The sequence below is a fragment of the Nipponia nippon genome, unplaced genomic scaffold (genome assembly GCF_047370975.1).
Source record: "Nipponia nippon isolate SJK-2023a ecotype South Korea unplaced genomic scaffold, ASM4737097v1 scaffold_12, whole genome shotgun sequence".
In the NCBI taxonomy this organism is placed as follows: Eukaryota; Metazoa; Chordata; class Aves; order Pelecaniformes; family Threskiornithidae; genus Nipponia; species Nipponia nippon.
Genome location: NW_028262313.1, coordinates 553,109 through 567,351, shown reverse-complemented (window position 1 = coordinate 567,351; position 14,243 = coordinate 553,109). Strand labels below are relative to the sequence as shown.

The window sequence follows — 14,243 nt, the reverse complement described above, 5'->3', positions numbered from 1 at the left end:
GCACCTTGGGGCTGGCTCCCCGCTGCCTGGGGATGGCTCCTGCTGCCTGGGGATGGCTCCCCATCGTCGGAGCTGGTTCCCTGCAGCTCAGGGCTGGCTCCCCATCGTCGGAGCTGGTTCCCTGCAGCTCAGGGCTGGCTCCCCACCGCCCGGGGCCGGCTCCCTGCAGCTCGGGCTGCGGGTCAGCACCTGCTCCGCTCGCCGGGGCGCCGCGCTGGGCCCCACCGCCAGCCCCATCCCTCGCCGCCCCCGCCAGCGAGGCCAAGCCTCCGGCGGAGGTGACCTCTCCCGTGTCCTCCAGGCGACCCAAGGGGGCCGGGGAGCCGGGGGGGGCCGCGGCAGAGGCCGAGCCCCCCCCCCCCCCCCCGCCGCAGCCGGCTCCCTCCCGGCCGGCGGGGCCGGGGGCGGCGGGGGCGGCGGGGGCAGCGCGGGGAGCGGGCCCGGTCCCGCCCCGTCCCGTCCCGTCCCCCGGTACCTGTTGCCGAGCGCATCCTGCCCCGCCGCTGGCTGCGCGGCGCCTTCCGCTGCGCGTTGCCCATCCTCCGCCGCGGCCGCCCGGCCCAGGTGGTCAGAGCGCCGCCGCCCCCGGGCCGCTCCCCGCCGGCTCCATGCCTCCCCCGCCGCCGGGCCCGCCGCGCCGCGCCGCCCCGCCGCGCCGAGCGGGGAGGAGCCGCCGGGCCGGGCCGGGCCGAGCCCAGCCGGGCCGCATCGCATCGCTCCGCACCGCTCCGCACCGCACCGGCCGCCCCCCGCCCCGCCGCCGGCCCGGCCGCCCCCTCGGAGCCCGCCCGCCGCGCCGGGGCCGCCGAGCGGGCGCCCAATGGCGGCGGCTGCGGGGGGCGGCGGGGGCGCGGGGCTGGGCACCCCCGCGGTGATGGGGCTGGGGGTGCGTCCTGGGGCTGCGCACCCCCAGGACGATGGGGCTGGGTGGGGGGCACCGGGGCTGGGCACCCCCGGGGCGATGGGGCTGAGTGGGGGGCACCGGGGCTGGGCACCCCCGCGGCGATGGGGCTGGGGGTGCGTCCTGGGGCTGCGCACCCCCAGGACGATGGGGCTGGGTGGGGGGCACCGGGGCTGGGCACCCCCCGGGGTGATGGGGCTGGGTGGGGGTCCCGGGGCTGGGCACCCCCGGGGCGATGGGGCTGAGTGGGGGGCACCGGGGCTGGGCACCCCCGCGGCGATGGGGCTGGGGGGGGGAACCAGGGCTGGCACCCCCGGGGTGATGGGGCTGGGTGGGGGGTCCTGGGGCTGGGCAGCCCCACAGAGTGATGGGGATGGAGCTGGGTGGGGGGCACCAGGGCTGGCACCCCCGGGGTGATGGGGCTGGGGGGGGGGGCCCAGGGCTGGCCCTGCAGGGTGGCAGGCTGAGCAGCAGAGGGATGGAGGCAAGAGGGGCGGGAGCATGGCAGCTCCGAGAGCAGCTTGAGCCGTGGCACAGTGGGAGGCAGGAGGGTGTGGGGTGAGGTCTTGGGGCCGGCACCCCATGGGGAAAGCCTGTGTGAGAGCCATGGGATGCTGCAAGCGCCAGGCCTGCGGGTGATGGGGTCTCTGCAGGAGAAACGGGGGGGTCTCTGGCTGGCAGCACCTCCAGCAGCCCCATCCCTGGCACGGAGCATCCCGGGCAGTGCCACATCTGCACAAGGCTGAGCTGCGCTCGGCGACCCCCACGAGAGGGCTGCACGCCTGGATCTACTGTTGCCCTTGGGCTCCTTCTGCCCCCAGCCCAAACCTCATCATATCACTCTGACGGGGAAAAAACCCACCCAGGTTGGGGGAAACTTGCTCAGTCTGCCCTGGCCTCCAGCAAGGGAATGGCCCTTTGCACCCAGGAGCCAGAGGTGCTTGGTGATGGCTCAGCCCAGCCGCTCCATCCCAGGCCGGAGCATCCGTTACGTGCCGAAGCTCAGCATCCGCGTAGCGACAGAAAGGACCAGAAAGCGCTGGGAGGTTGTTATGGAAACAGCCACAAATTGGATCAGTACTTGGCGCAAGGAGCGGTTTGTGTGACTGATGTGGGAGCAGGTGGGTGTGACAGCCGCAGGGGTGCGGGGGCCCGCGGTGGCACCCCCGGCCCCGTGCCGTGCCCCCGCGCCCCGCGGGGCAGGGCTGTGGCAGCGCCTGGGCTCGCGGGGACAGCCCACAACGGGGCCGCAGCAGGAGCCGCGGGCAGCGCAGGCGTACTCCCACCTCGCCCTGGCCGCCGTGCGCTCTCCGGGAAGACGAAATGTAGAAATGCCATTGAGAAAACCTTTTCTCCCATTCCCTCCAGCCCCCAGCCAAGCCCAGGCACGCGGCGTCGAGCCAGGCTGCAATGGCCCCATTATGGGTTGTGGGGTCCACGAATCGTGGACCCCACGGCCGTCTTTCTGCACCCCATCCCGGGGAGCCGAGCAAGCTACTCATCGCTCCTAGCTACTCGTCACCTCTTGCGGTGAAGCTTTAGACCACGTGTCCTCCTCCGAGCCCTGTGGGCGCATGCGGCTCCCCTGCGCTTTCCCAACTGCGTGCTTCTTGCAGCCCAAGCGAGCTCCCTGCGTGCAGCCAAGCGGCTCCCGGAGGGTCCTTCCCACCCCGGCACGGGGCGCTCCGTGATGGGGCCTGCGAAGGCAGGAGGGTGCGAGCGGCCGAGCGCACCCCGGCGTGCCCCAGCCGCCCGCCGCAGGCGTGGAGCCGAGGAAAAGCCCGCACCGGCGGCTCCGTCCGGTCCCAAGTGTGGGAAATGGCTCAGCTCTCAGTTTCTAAAGTAGCCCCTCTCCTGGCAGAGAAAGCGGCTTCTTTGAAGAAGCCATAAACACTCGCTAAGTGGACGAGCTGATTATTTTCAGGCCAAGAGACCATGTTAAAAAATAATAACCAGCAAGGCAGATGAGCTCATTGGAGAACAACGGCTCGGGGCCAGGCCAAGGCTGGGGGAGCAGGGCCAGGGCTGCTCAGCCCCGCACGGGCGCTGCGGAGAGCAGGCAGCACCGCGCGTTGCTCCCAGGGCTGCGCTGGGCCCCGAGGGGGTCCCACGTCCCGGTGGAGCGGGTGCCGGAGGGGCCACGGCCGCCGAGCTGGAAGGCAGAGCCCAGGAGGCCGAGCCCCACGCCTGGCAGCCCCTCGGCTCGCCCCGCTGAAGGTGGCCTCCCGCCTTGCGAGCTGCCCCGGCGAGGCCTGCCTGGCCCTGGCAGGGGCTCTGCCTGCAGCGACTGAAAAGCTGGGCTGAAACTGCCGTGCCACCTCGTGTCCCCTCCGGGTCCTGCATTCCTGGGATTCCTCCACCGCAGCAACATATTTCCTTGCTCTGTGTCCCGGGAGCTGCACGGGGCACTAACCCGTCCTCCCTGGGACGGGGTACCGCTGGCGGTGCCCTCCGTACTCCCAGCTTGCCCACAGAGCAGCTGTGCTTGCTCCCGCCGAGCAGCCGCATCCCCAGCAGCCTGCGGGAGTGCATCACCGAGCCGTGCCCGGGGTGGGCATATGGGGGGAGGCACGTCCTGCAAGCACTGCACCAGCGTGCCGACCCCGCACGCCCGAGCCCCAGAGCTCGGCATCACGGTGCCCAGCTGGCTTATGGCCGTGACACAGCCAGGCTCTTCTCCAGGCTCAGGACCACTGCTCTGGGCCCTCCCAGCTGCTCAGGGGAGGGAAAACACACGGTGGGCTCAGCACCGGGGTCCTCTGATGGCCACCGTGCCACCAGCACAGGACAAGCTGCAATGCCTCTGCTGCCCACACAGAGGTCAGGCCCAGGGGACACAGGGACCCTGGCCCTGATCACCCCAACAACCTGCACCCACACCCCCAGTCACCCAGAGCTTCCTCTGGCTTGGGAAAGCTGAACGCACCCCAAAACTGCTGCAGGAGAGAACCAGCGCAGAGCCAGACTGCCACCACGTGCTGTGATGCCATCACTAGTTCTGTCACTTATGAGCCCCTCGCGGGAGGCACGGGGTGCAAGGTGGCACCGGCATCTCCCCCCGCACGGCCACTGGATCCCCCAGCACCTCTGCCCGCAGCGGCAGGAGCGGGCAGCAGCGCAGGGGCACGCTGGGCACCCTCCTCCCGACGGGGTCCCTGGGGAAGGAGAGGAGGGACGCATCCAGCCCTAGGGCTGGGCACAGGGAGCGGAGGGCGCTGCATCCCGCCACAGGGCTCTGCCCGCTGTCACCATCGGTGCGTCCCGCCTCGCGTGACAGGCGGCGAGGCGCCCAGCTGGCCCCATCCCGCCATCCCCATCTCAGCGCGTGAGGGTAGGAGCCCGAAGGAGCCAAGCAGGCGGCTCTGCCAGCCCCGCCGTGCGGGCAAGCCCTGGAGCTGCCCACTGCCAGCACCCACCTTTGCAGACAGCAGCCCGTCCCGCGCCGTGCACCCACCTTGCTCCCTGCCCTCCTCCTGCGGTGCTGCCAGCCCCCGCCCTGGAGCAGGGCAGTGAGTCCAGCCGGCGGGGAGGAGGATAAAACTTCTACGTACCCAGCTCTGCCTCCTCCTCTTCCCCTCCTTGCAGGGACCGTGGCCACGGGGGACAAAAGCTGCCCCGCGCCCCACCGGCTGCTCACGGGGTGAGCTGGCAGCTACCCTGTCCGGGAGCGGGGGAACGGCCACGGCGCCAACTCTGCCGCTCGCTGGCTCGCTAACGCTAACTCGATCCAGGTTTGCTGGGAGAAAGGCTGGATGGAAATGCTTCTCCCACCCCAGCCCAGGCCCTTCTTAAAGATATAGCTACACGTCCCCGCTGCAGATGCCGGAGCCATGGAGACGGAGCGGGGCCGGAGCGTCCCGCCAGCCTGCCCCGCACGGCACGGCTGCCAGCTGGCACCCCTCCGGCAGGTCCCGGGAGCCGCAATGAGGGGCGCAATCGGTGGGACCCCCAGAGAGGAGGTGCCACCCCCCTGCCTGCGCTGTCGGGCAGTGCCAGCCCGTGGGCTGCCGTGGGCAGCACCAGCCTCCCCTCTCCTGTAATTATCAGAGATCAGGCAGCCGGGTGAAGGGCTTTGCTCCGGACTCCAGCCTGGGGCGGATCGAGCAGCCCCCCTTGCCTCTCTGCAGGGAGGGGACAGCCCCACAGCACTCCCCACGCCTGCAGCAAGAGCACCGGGCTCAGGCAAGCTCCCGGGGGGCTTGGGGAAAGGCTTTAGGAGACCATCGCCAAAGCAGAGGTGGCACACGCCGACGGGCACCACGCGCAGCCCGGCACGACCCACCAACCTGCCCCGCGCTGCCTGCCCAGAGCTCCTGGGTCTGCCCGGAGGCTCCCCTTAACCATGGCCCTTCCCCGGGCTGGAGAAGTCCCGGGTGGGGAGCAAGACATTTGTGGGGCAGCAAAGCATCCTGCCAGCCTGCCCTCGCCTCTTGCTACGCCTGTCCTGTGGCTGAGCAGAAACCCGGAGCCAGCAGGCAGCTTTCGCCAGCGCAAATCCCCCCCAGCCTTTTGCCTGACTTCTTCCAGCCGAGCCCCCCGCACTGGGAGCCCTCGGGCTTTCCACGTAAGCATGAAACGAGCCATTCCCACGCACTCAGCGTAGGCATCCACAGCCTGTCCTGGGCTCGGCCGAACCTGGCAAAGAGGGTCTGCACATCCCCAGGGCTGCACGGCCACGCAGAGCTGGTGTGGGCTGTGGCAGGAGGGGCACTGGTGCTGGCAGCGACTCTCCAACAGCACCAAGGCACCCGCTGCCGATTCAGGTGTGCGTTAGCCTCACTTTACGCTCCTGCTGCCCGTTCTGCTGGCTGCAGCAGAAAATCCCTGTGAGCCTTTTTCTGCCACTTCAGGAAATGATCTGGCAGCTTCTGCTGGTCTGCCAGCTCTGGCAAACAACTCCTGGGCATCCGGGCCCATTGCTCAGGCAGCGATGTGGGCACATTTGGAAAGGCTGTGCCTGCCCACGATGTGGTGTGCGAGCGGGTCTGCTGTGTCCGAGATGCTGCCTGGCTGCTTGTGAGACAGCGGAGGGTGAAGATGCCAGGCAGCGAGCCTGGCACAGCCGAAATGCGCCGCACGCACGGATGAACCGCTTGGGTGCAGGCGAGCCTGGCGTGCCAGCAACGCTGCACAAAGCAGGAGCTGACGTGCACCCACGAACCGCCTGCACGGGGGTCACGTACATGGTACGAGATGGATCTGCCACCTCCAGACCAGACAGTGCAGGCAGGTCTGGAGGATTTTAAGGAGCAAACACAGCTCCTTCCCACTGCCACGCACGCTTCCCTACGGCCAGACATCATCCCTGTCCCCAGGCCTGGGGGGCAGAGCCTGCCAAGCAGCTCCCGGGATGAGCGCACGCTATCACCCCCCTTCCCATTAGCACCATCCCAGCTGCTTTGGGGGAGCTCCGAGACCCTCCCTCTGCTCTGGCTCGCCCGGGTACCCACCAGTCGGCAGGGCCTTCTGCCTTGTCCAGCCGCTGCCTGAACCTGGCCTGCCCACAGCCGGTGGGTTTCTCTCCCAGTGTGGGCTGCAATGGGATGAGCTGGAGCATCTCAGACTCCCAGCAGCCCTTCGCCAAAGCCATCGGCTGAAGAAGCCCAAAGCCGGCCCCCCAGCCCCCCGAGGCTGGCTGCACCCCATGGCCTTCGGGGAGGCAGCCATCCAGGTCCCCCTTGGCTGGGCTCCCGGCGCAGGCGGGAAGGGAGCCGGTCCCGCACAGGCAGCCCCTTGCAGGTGGCCCCGGCAGCCCACGCGCTGCCTGACAGCCGGGACCACCCGGGAGGCTGCCGGCTGCTGGCCACAGCCGTGGGGAGGGGGAACGCCCCGGGGGGCCAGCCGCATCTGGGGAGCCTCTCCGTGCACCGGGCAAGGGTGCACCCACAAGCTGCATCTGCAAAGAGAGACCTGCTCCCTCTGCTCGGCAGGACGCGGCCACGCGAGAGCCCCCAGGATGGCGCTGGGCGAGCCCCCGGGATGGCGCTGGGCGAGCCCTGCCCTGCAGGGAGATGCCAGCGTCCGCTGGAAGGGCTGGGAAAGAGCCCCGGTGCCCAGCGCTGCCGGCAGGGAAGGAGCCTGGGCAGCCGCTGCTCCAGCGAGGGGCTGGGGCTGCAGCCACGGGTGCAGCAAGCACACTGCGAGGGATGGCAAAGGGCGCTGGTCCTGCAAAGGCATGGGGTTTGCCTCAGGGCCGACCCCACAGCAGCAAAGACCTCACAATTTCATGTGCATGGAGCAAGCGCATCAAGACATCTCAGGAGCATCTCTCCAGGCACCACCTTCCCCTCTCAGTGCCCGGGCAGTCCGGGGGCTGGTCACCGCTGGCGCCTGCTGCGAGCTACAGGAACCCCTTTCCTTTAGGATTTCAGAGACCACGAGAGCCACGGAGCAGCTGAGGCTCCTCCGAGAGCAGCTGGCATGGAGCGCTGGCGGCACAGATCCCGACACCCATTGCATGTGCAGGAGCCCTCGCCTCTGCGACAGGCACATGCGTGCACGCTCAGACACGTGCGGACACGTAAGCACACGCGTGAGGATGGTGTTTGCCCCACGCCAGGGATGCGGGGTGCCCTGCTGTCCCCATCCTCCTGCCTGGCCATGGGGACACCGAGGCAGGATCCAAGCACACGCTGGGGCCGTGCTGCTTGGTGCAGAATGCGGCCAGTGACTCGAGGTGCTGGGAAGGGAGGAAAACTGCTGCTGACAGCCATTGCCTGGTTAACTGGGGGAACTAGCTTGTTCCCCACGCGGCTGCTACAATCTGCTGTCATTAGATTAACTCAAGGGGCTAACGACCCGCTCCCGCTCCCCGTACTGCCCACCATGCTCAGCCTCCCCCCATCGCCGGGCAGCCCCACTAAGGCTCCTGGAGCTGCCACCAGCTGCCAGCCCTCGCACCGTGCCAGGCTGCTGTCAGCACCAGGGGTCAGGGCTCCGTCACCCCGGCGTGCCGGCGGGTACTCACCCAGAGCCGTGCACACGCCGCTGCCGGCGCCCGAAGCGCCAGCCTGCTCCCCCGCCAGCGGCATCCCGGTGCCCGTGGCGGGCGGCTGTCCTTGCTGCCAGGCACGAGCGCAGGAGGAGGGTGGCAGAGCCTGCTGGCACGGGGGAGAAGAAGAAGAGCCGATTCTCCTCGCCAGCATACTCGGCCTGTTCAGCACCGCGCCAGCTCTCGCTCAATCCAGGCTTTGTGCTGCCAGTGAACGGCCCCTGTGCGCGCGCAGCGGCTAGTGTGCTGCCCGGCCCCGTGCCAGCAGCCACGGGGTACTGGGTACGGCCAGTGAGCACGGTGCTGGGCACCAGGTACCTGGGGAGCACAGACCATGTTGGGAGTTGGATGTAACTCCCTAAGGGACTGATGGGTTCCTAAGCAGCCAGGAGAGGTCCGTGGTGGGTCCCTGCGTCCCCCCGTGCCCATCAGCAGTGAAGCAGTGGGTGCCCAGCATGCACCAGGTTGGCACTTTACAAAGCAGCTGGCTGAAGGAGAGAGCGGGAGGCCCTCCTGCGAGTCGGGATGCTTCTTCGGGCGCTATCAGAAATCCAGCCAGTGAAATGATGCCCCTGCTGCTCCTCGCTGCCCGGACAACCCACACACATGCCGCGGGGAGCGGTCCCGCTGCACGCTCACACCTCTCCCTCCTCTGAGCATCACGGAGCTCTCTGCAGCTGGAGAACGGTTGCCAAAGCGAGCTCCAACTCTTGCTTCCACATGGAGGTGAATGAATCCCTCAAACTGCTTTAAGGTGACGCAAGCTTCTTTGGAGACACATAGTTGAAGCTAATCCACGTTCCTGTGCACCGTAACCACTGCCATATTTGCAGCCGATGCGATGTTGGTACTAAAGGAGCCTCTCTTCTAAGCTCACGCCGCAGGGCAGGTGACGTGCGAGGCTGCAAGGGGACAGCAGTGGCCACCTTCCCTCGTGACCTCGTGCACTTCTTGCTGGGTGACGGGGGTTCCAGGGACCTGCTGTCCCCAAGGGACCTGCTGCCCCTGAGGGCCAGAGCCCAGCTCCTGAGGAAAGGCCACCAGCCAGATCAGCTCTCACGTAAACCCTTTCAAAAGGGTGGAAATGCTTCCCGTCGGAAGCAGGATTTGGGTCCATCGAAGCAGGGCTCCCAGCCCCAACAAAACTGCAGCAGGGAGGGAGAGAGGTTGCACAGTCACTGGAGATGCCCCCCTCAAGGTCAGCTCCCGAGACGGCCCGAGCTTGTCCCCGCGCAGGGCTGGGCACCGCGGTGACCACACGCCCACGGGCAGGGAGTGCTGGGGGGGCTTGCAACCACGGCGGGCGGCAAAGCCCCGCGGGGGCTGCTCTTTCCTTGCAGCAACTTCAGCAGCGTGGGGAAGCTGCTGAAAGGCAGGGATGGGGTCTCCTCCCAGCCACCGCGCTGCCTGCAGCACGCGTTTTCGGAGAGCGGCTATCGGCCCACCGCTGAGGACGGCTACCCGCCAAAGCGGGTCCGGGTGGGAGACGTGCGTTGTTCATTTGTCCGCCTTTTCGCCGAGCCGCTCCTGCAGACGGTTCCTGTTAAGAGGGAGGGTGCGGCTCCCCACTCCCCCTCCTCTGGCAGCCGAAGCCATCCGTCCCAGCCTTGGTCAGCTTCCCACCTCCCGCCCGTGCCAAGGCAGCCTTTGGGGGAGCTGTGCTCTCCCCTCCAACGCTGAAATCACCGCTGGTTTAGAAAAAAGCAGGCGGAGAAAATATCTTGGAGGTCTGGGAGGTCTTTGGGAGCTGCTCTGCTCAGCAGAGGAGGCTGCAGCGGGTTGTGGCCAGGCTGAGCAGCGCCGGGTTCACAGGGCAGGGACCTCCACAAACTGCTCCGGCATCGCCCACGCTTGCCACAGCCCGTCCTGATGGCCGAGGAGATGCAGAGCTGCCCCAGGACAAGTGCCCCTTCCCGGCGGCCGTGCTGGCCGCAGCGGGTCAGGGCTGCCGGGGAGGAGAGCACTGCTCTCCCCGTGCCTGCGGGCAGCAGCTGCTGGCAGGTGGGGACCGAAGCCCCATCTCACTCCAACTCTTCTCGTCCCCTGGCTTTGGGGTGTCTCCTTCCCCGTGGCTCTGCATGATGAGATCCCTGCACCGCTCCCGGCATCTTCGCTCCGATGGGAAGGGCACTGACCCCGCGGGGAGGAGCTGGCGAGGGCAGCTGCGGGGCCAGAGGGAGCGGGGCTCAGGCAACCGGCCCGCGAAACGGTGCGTGGCTCTCCGGTAGGTTCGCACGGGTGCACCCCCGGGGCTGTGGTCACGGCTGTGAAAGGTGGCTGCAGCCCCTGTCGCCGGCTGTGGCTCTGCCTGGGGCCGAGGGGCAGCCCGGCCACTCCAGCCTGGCAGGACACTCAAGCAAGTCAGCAAGGGTTTTTTTTCTTTCTTTTTTTTTTCAACCGGTGACAGCATCCAGGGGAAATCATCTGTGCCAGTCCTGACCCACCCAGCGAGGAGAGAGCGGGCAGAGGGCGCGGGGGCAGCCCAGGGGCTGGCTGATGGCTCTGCCGATCGCCATGGCTTGCTTCAAGATGAAGACTGGGGGTCAGAGGACGGCGAATGCTGCATATTTCGGCAAGAGCAGTAAACAGCTCCTCCTGCCAGCACAGCCCAGGGTTTCTTCCAGAGAACTGTCCCCACAGCTCTTCAGGGACGATGGTTTAAATAGCTCTCGGCGCCGGGCCCCCATCCTCTTCTTTGCTGAGATTTATTTCTAGAGCCGCTGGGTCCTGAGGGGAGAGGGCTGAGCTGGGAGCGCTGGCTCATGTCACCCAGCCAGTGCCCATGGAGCCGCGTCCCAGTCGGGGATCAGCGGGAGAGCCGCCGGAGCGCCGGGGGCTTTCCTGGGCCGCAAAGCGGCCCCCGCCGTCAGCGCCAAGCGCTGGCAGGAGAGCCGGGTTCAGGGCCACCCCTCTGAGACGAGGCGGTGCCAGGGAAGCGGGACGGGGAGCCTGGTCCCCGCTCTGCCCTCGGCCACAGCGGGACCCCCGCGCCCAGCCCCGGCATCCTCGCCTCCACGCGCCGAGAGAGTCAGCAGCGCGGAGGCGCCGGCAGCAGGCAGGATGCGCCCAGCTCCCCGGGGACAGGCGCTCACCCTCCCCGCTCTCACGCAACTGCCGATGAATAAGAGCAAAGGAATCCGACAGCCCTTGGCTGCCGTCTCGCACTGGAAACAACCATGCTGCCTCGTCGGATTAAGCGCTCCCCCGGCCCTTCGCCGTGCGATTCCTTCGTCTGGCAGCAACGCTGCTACAACAGCATCTCCCCCTCCTGATGAGGAAGACAAGGCAGCTCCGACTGGCTCACAGCCTCCGGACAGACAGACGGACACGTCCTGCTGCACAGCGGTGACCCAAGCTCTGCAGCCTTGGGCCTTCCCTTGCCGGCGAGGAGACCCACGGCTTTCAGATCCCTTTAACCTGTCTGGGAGGAACCAAAGCCAGGCAAAGGCTCCTGACCCCACCGAGGATGCCCAGCCCTGGGAGCTGAAGCGCCGTGAGGACCGTCCTTGGGAGACGGAGAATAGAATGAGGAGAATAAAACCCAAACCCTGAGCTGGGTGCTCTTGAGCATTTGCTCCCCACTCAAGGGACTCCGCACGGTGCCGCAGCTCGGTGCAAAGCGCTCTCACGCAGCCTCGGGCTGTCTCTGCTCTCCCCGCAGCACTGGGGCGCTGGGGCCTTGCAAGGAGCTCCCGTTCTCCAGAGACACAAACCGTTCCCCCGTGACAGGCTGATGCTGGAGCTCTTAGAAAAATAAACAGCAACCAAAACAGCCATCGGAATTTTGTTTTTCCCCTAAATAGAGTTTAGTAAAGGCGGAGGCTCCCGCATCCCTCTGGCTGCAGGCATGGCGGTGGTGGATGGATGAGGAGCAGGCAGGAGGGCGGGTGGGCTGTGCTCCCCTTGGGGTGCGGGGAGAGACGCAAAGCCCCCCGAGCCTCTGCACTGCCGGAGCAGGGGCGAAGGGGAGGGGTGGTGGGCACGGCTCCGCTCACTTTGCACCACCCCAGCTATTCCCACAAAAACAATCCAAGTATTTTTATCACCACGCACCTCGGACTCCCAGCTAGCCAGCCAGCCCAGGGAGCCACCCCCGACATCTGCATACATGCATATTCACGGAGCTCTACTAGGAGCTGCAGCACCGGAGGACTATTGGCCCGCTGCAAACTAGCTTGCACCTAGCTGTCGTGTTGCTCCGCGAGAAACTCCAGGTGCGCTGCACTGATGCACAGCTGAAAACACAACCGGCGGCTACGAACCCAACCTGCCCGCAGCCACGGCTGCCTCCCCACCCTCGCCACGCTGCAGCCGTCCCTGCTGCCCCCCACGCCGCCCCAGCCACCTCCCGCAGCCGCCACGGCGGCACGCACGGCTCCCGCGGCCACCAAGAGCGTTCCCAACCTGCCAGCCAGACGCGGGCGGCGAGGGACCATCTGGTCACCGTCACGGCCAGCTCCTCTGCCGGGAGACACTGGTCCAGCACGTAGGGCGACGACGCTGCAGGGTTTGGCACTGCACTGGTGCCGTGCACGGGTCAGCCTGGGCGACTGTGATACCTCCTTGTCCCCTCAGCTCTCTACCGGCCGATGCACGGGGCAGCAGAGCCTCTTCTTACCCCGATAACTGATTTACTCCAGCAGCACTTGCAAGAGCAGCGCATCTCCCAGGCCCCGGCTGAGCGCTCCGCTTGCTCCCTGCAGCCGGGAAGCACGCTGCGAGGGTCTGGCAGTCATTTCCCATGGCTCCACGCAGACGGAGCAGCAAAAGCGCTTGCAAGGGGGTTTGCAGAAAGCACAAGAGGCACGCGTTTTGCCAAGGGCCTGAGAAATGTGCTGCACTGCTGGGGAAAACGTGCTCGAACAACACTCCCCCTCCCCGCCCCGCAAAGCCTTTTAAAATAAACTTTTATAAACAATTCCAAAACGAGCTTATTTTAAGCTCATCTGAAACAGGCTGCCCGCTTCTGACCCAGCACAGAAGCCTGTGCCAAACCGAAACACTTGAAATGGGAAATGAAAGCAGTCCAGGCAGAAACAAACCCCGCTTGCTGCCAGGAGAGGGGACGAGCAGACAGGACGCCCGGGCTGCAACTTGTCATTTTCCCCGGCCACACAGAACACGGAGTGAAAGCTGCTCTGCGCTGCTCTGCGGCCACACGCTGGCTGGAAGCACAGCGAGGGGACGGCCACCTCGGTCCCCTGCCCCGTGAGGGGGCTGAAGCATCCAAGGCAAGGACAGCGGCGTGGAGGGGAGGACCAGCTCTCGCAGCCCAGCATCCCCGCTTTCCTGGAGAGCCTGGAACGAGCCAGCCCCCGGTAATCGGGGACGCAGCATGAAACGCGTGCTTGGCGGGCAGCCTGGAAAATGCCCACTGTGTGCAGGAAAATAAAGGCCGGGCAGAGGGAAGGGCTGCCACCGAGCTGTCCCGACCTCACCCCAGCGCAACAGGCCGGCACGCTTCCCCAGCCTGGCGACGAAAAGGGCTTCGTGGTGGCATCGCCGCTCCTCAGCCGCCCCGTTCCCCCGCTCCGCCAGACCTCCCCGCTGACGGAGCCGCGGGGACCTCGGCCGCGGGAGCCGGCGTGGGTCAGCCACCCCGGCGAGGGGACGCAGGGCACCCGGGGGACCACGTCGGGGGAGCGGCGGCGGAGACCCCCCTGCGCTGGGGCGGGGAGACGGGGTCCCCCCGGGAGCAGGGTGGCACCCCCGGGGCTGGGGGCCGCGGGGAGCCCCGGGGCGGGCGGGGGTCGCCTTACCTGGGGCGGCGGGCGCCCCGCGCAGCGGCCGGCCCCGCAGCAGCGCCTGCAGGCGGGCGGCCCGGCGGTGCAGCCGCCCGGTGCGGCGACCCAAGGCCAGGACGTGACCCTCGATGTCTCCCAGGAGGGCGAGCGAGTGGCCGCAGAGGTCGGCGAGCTGCCGGAGCAGGGTGAGCGCCGCCAGGCTGCAAACGTCCCGCAGCTCGGCCAGCGGCACCGCCGGCCGCCCCCGCCGCGCCACCACGCTCCGCTTGTAGAACGGCATGGCACGGCTCGGCACGGCACGGCACGGCTCGGCACGGCACGGCACGGCACGGCTCGGCACGGCTCGGCTCGGCACGGCACGGCACGGCTCGGCTCCCCCGGCCCGGCTCCCCCCGGCCCGGCTCCCCCCGGCCCGGCTCCCCCCGGCCAGCCCCGCGGCTGCGAGGGCTCTGGGCCGGCAGCGGCGCCGGGGCTCCGGGCCGGCCGGTGGGAGGAGGAGGAGAAGGAGGAGGAGGAGGAGGAGGAGGAGGAGGAGGAGGAAGAGGAGGGAGGGGCGGCCCCTCGGGGTGCTCGGGCCGGCGGCGGGGCGCGGGGGCGCGTCCCGGCA

At 68.0% G+C, this 14,243-nt stretch overlaps 1 protein-coding gene across 3 annotated transcripts in view; it reads right to left on the bottom strand.

The window, feature by feature from the left end:
- Positions 1-14,041, bottom strand: part of NHSL2 (NHS like 2) — a 31,958-nt gene extending 17,917 nt beyond the window's left edge. Inside the window, exon 1 of one of the 3 annotated variants that reach the window (XM_087748211.1) lies at positions 13,652-14,041. In XM_087748211.1, coding sequence (XP_087604337.1) covers positions 13,652-13,916 — 265 coding nt within the window. In that variant the 5' untranslated portion in view covers positions 13,917-14,041. Of the gene's footprint in view, positions 1-475; positions 633-13,651 lie in introns of those variants that run through there. The other 2 variants (XM_087748212.1, XM_087748213.1) reach the window with 2 other exon arrangements.
- Positions 14,042-14,243: the final 202 nt, after the last annotated feature.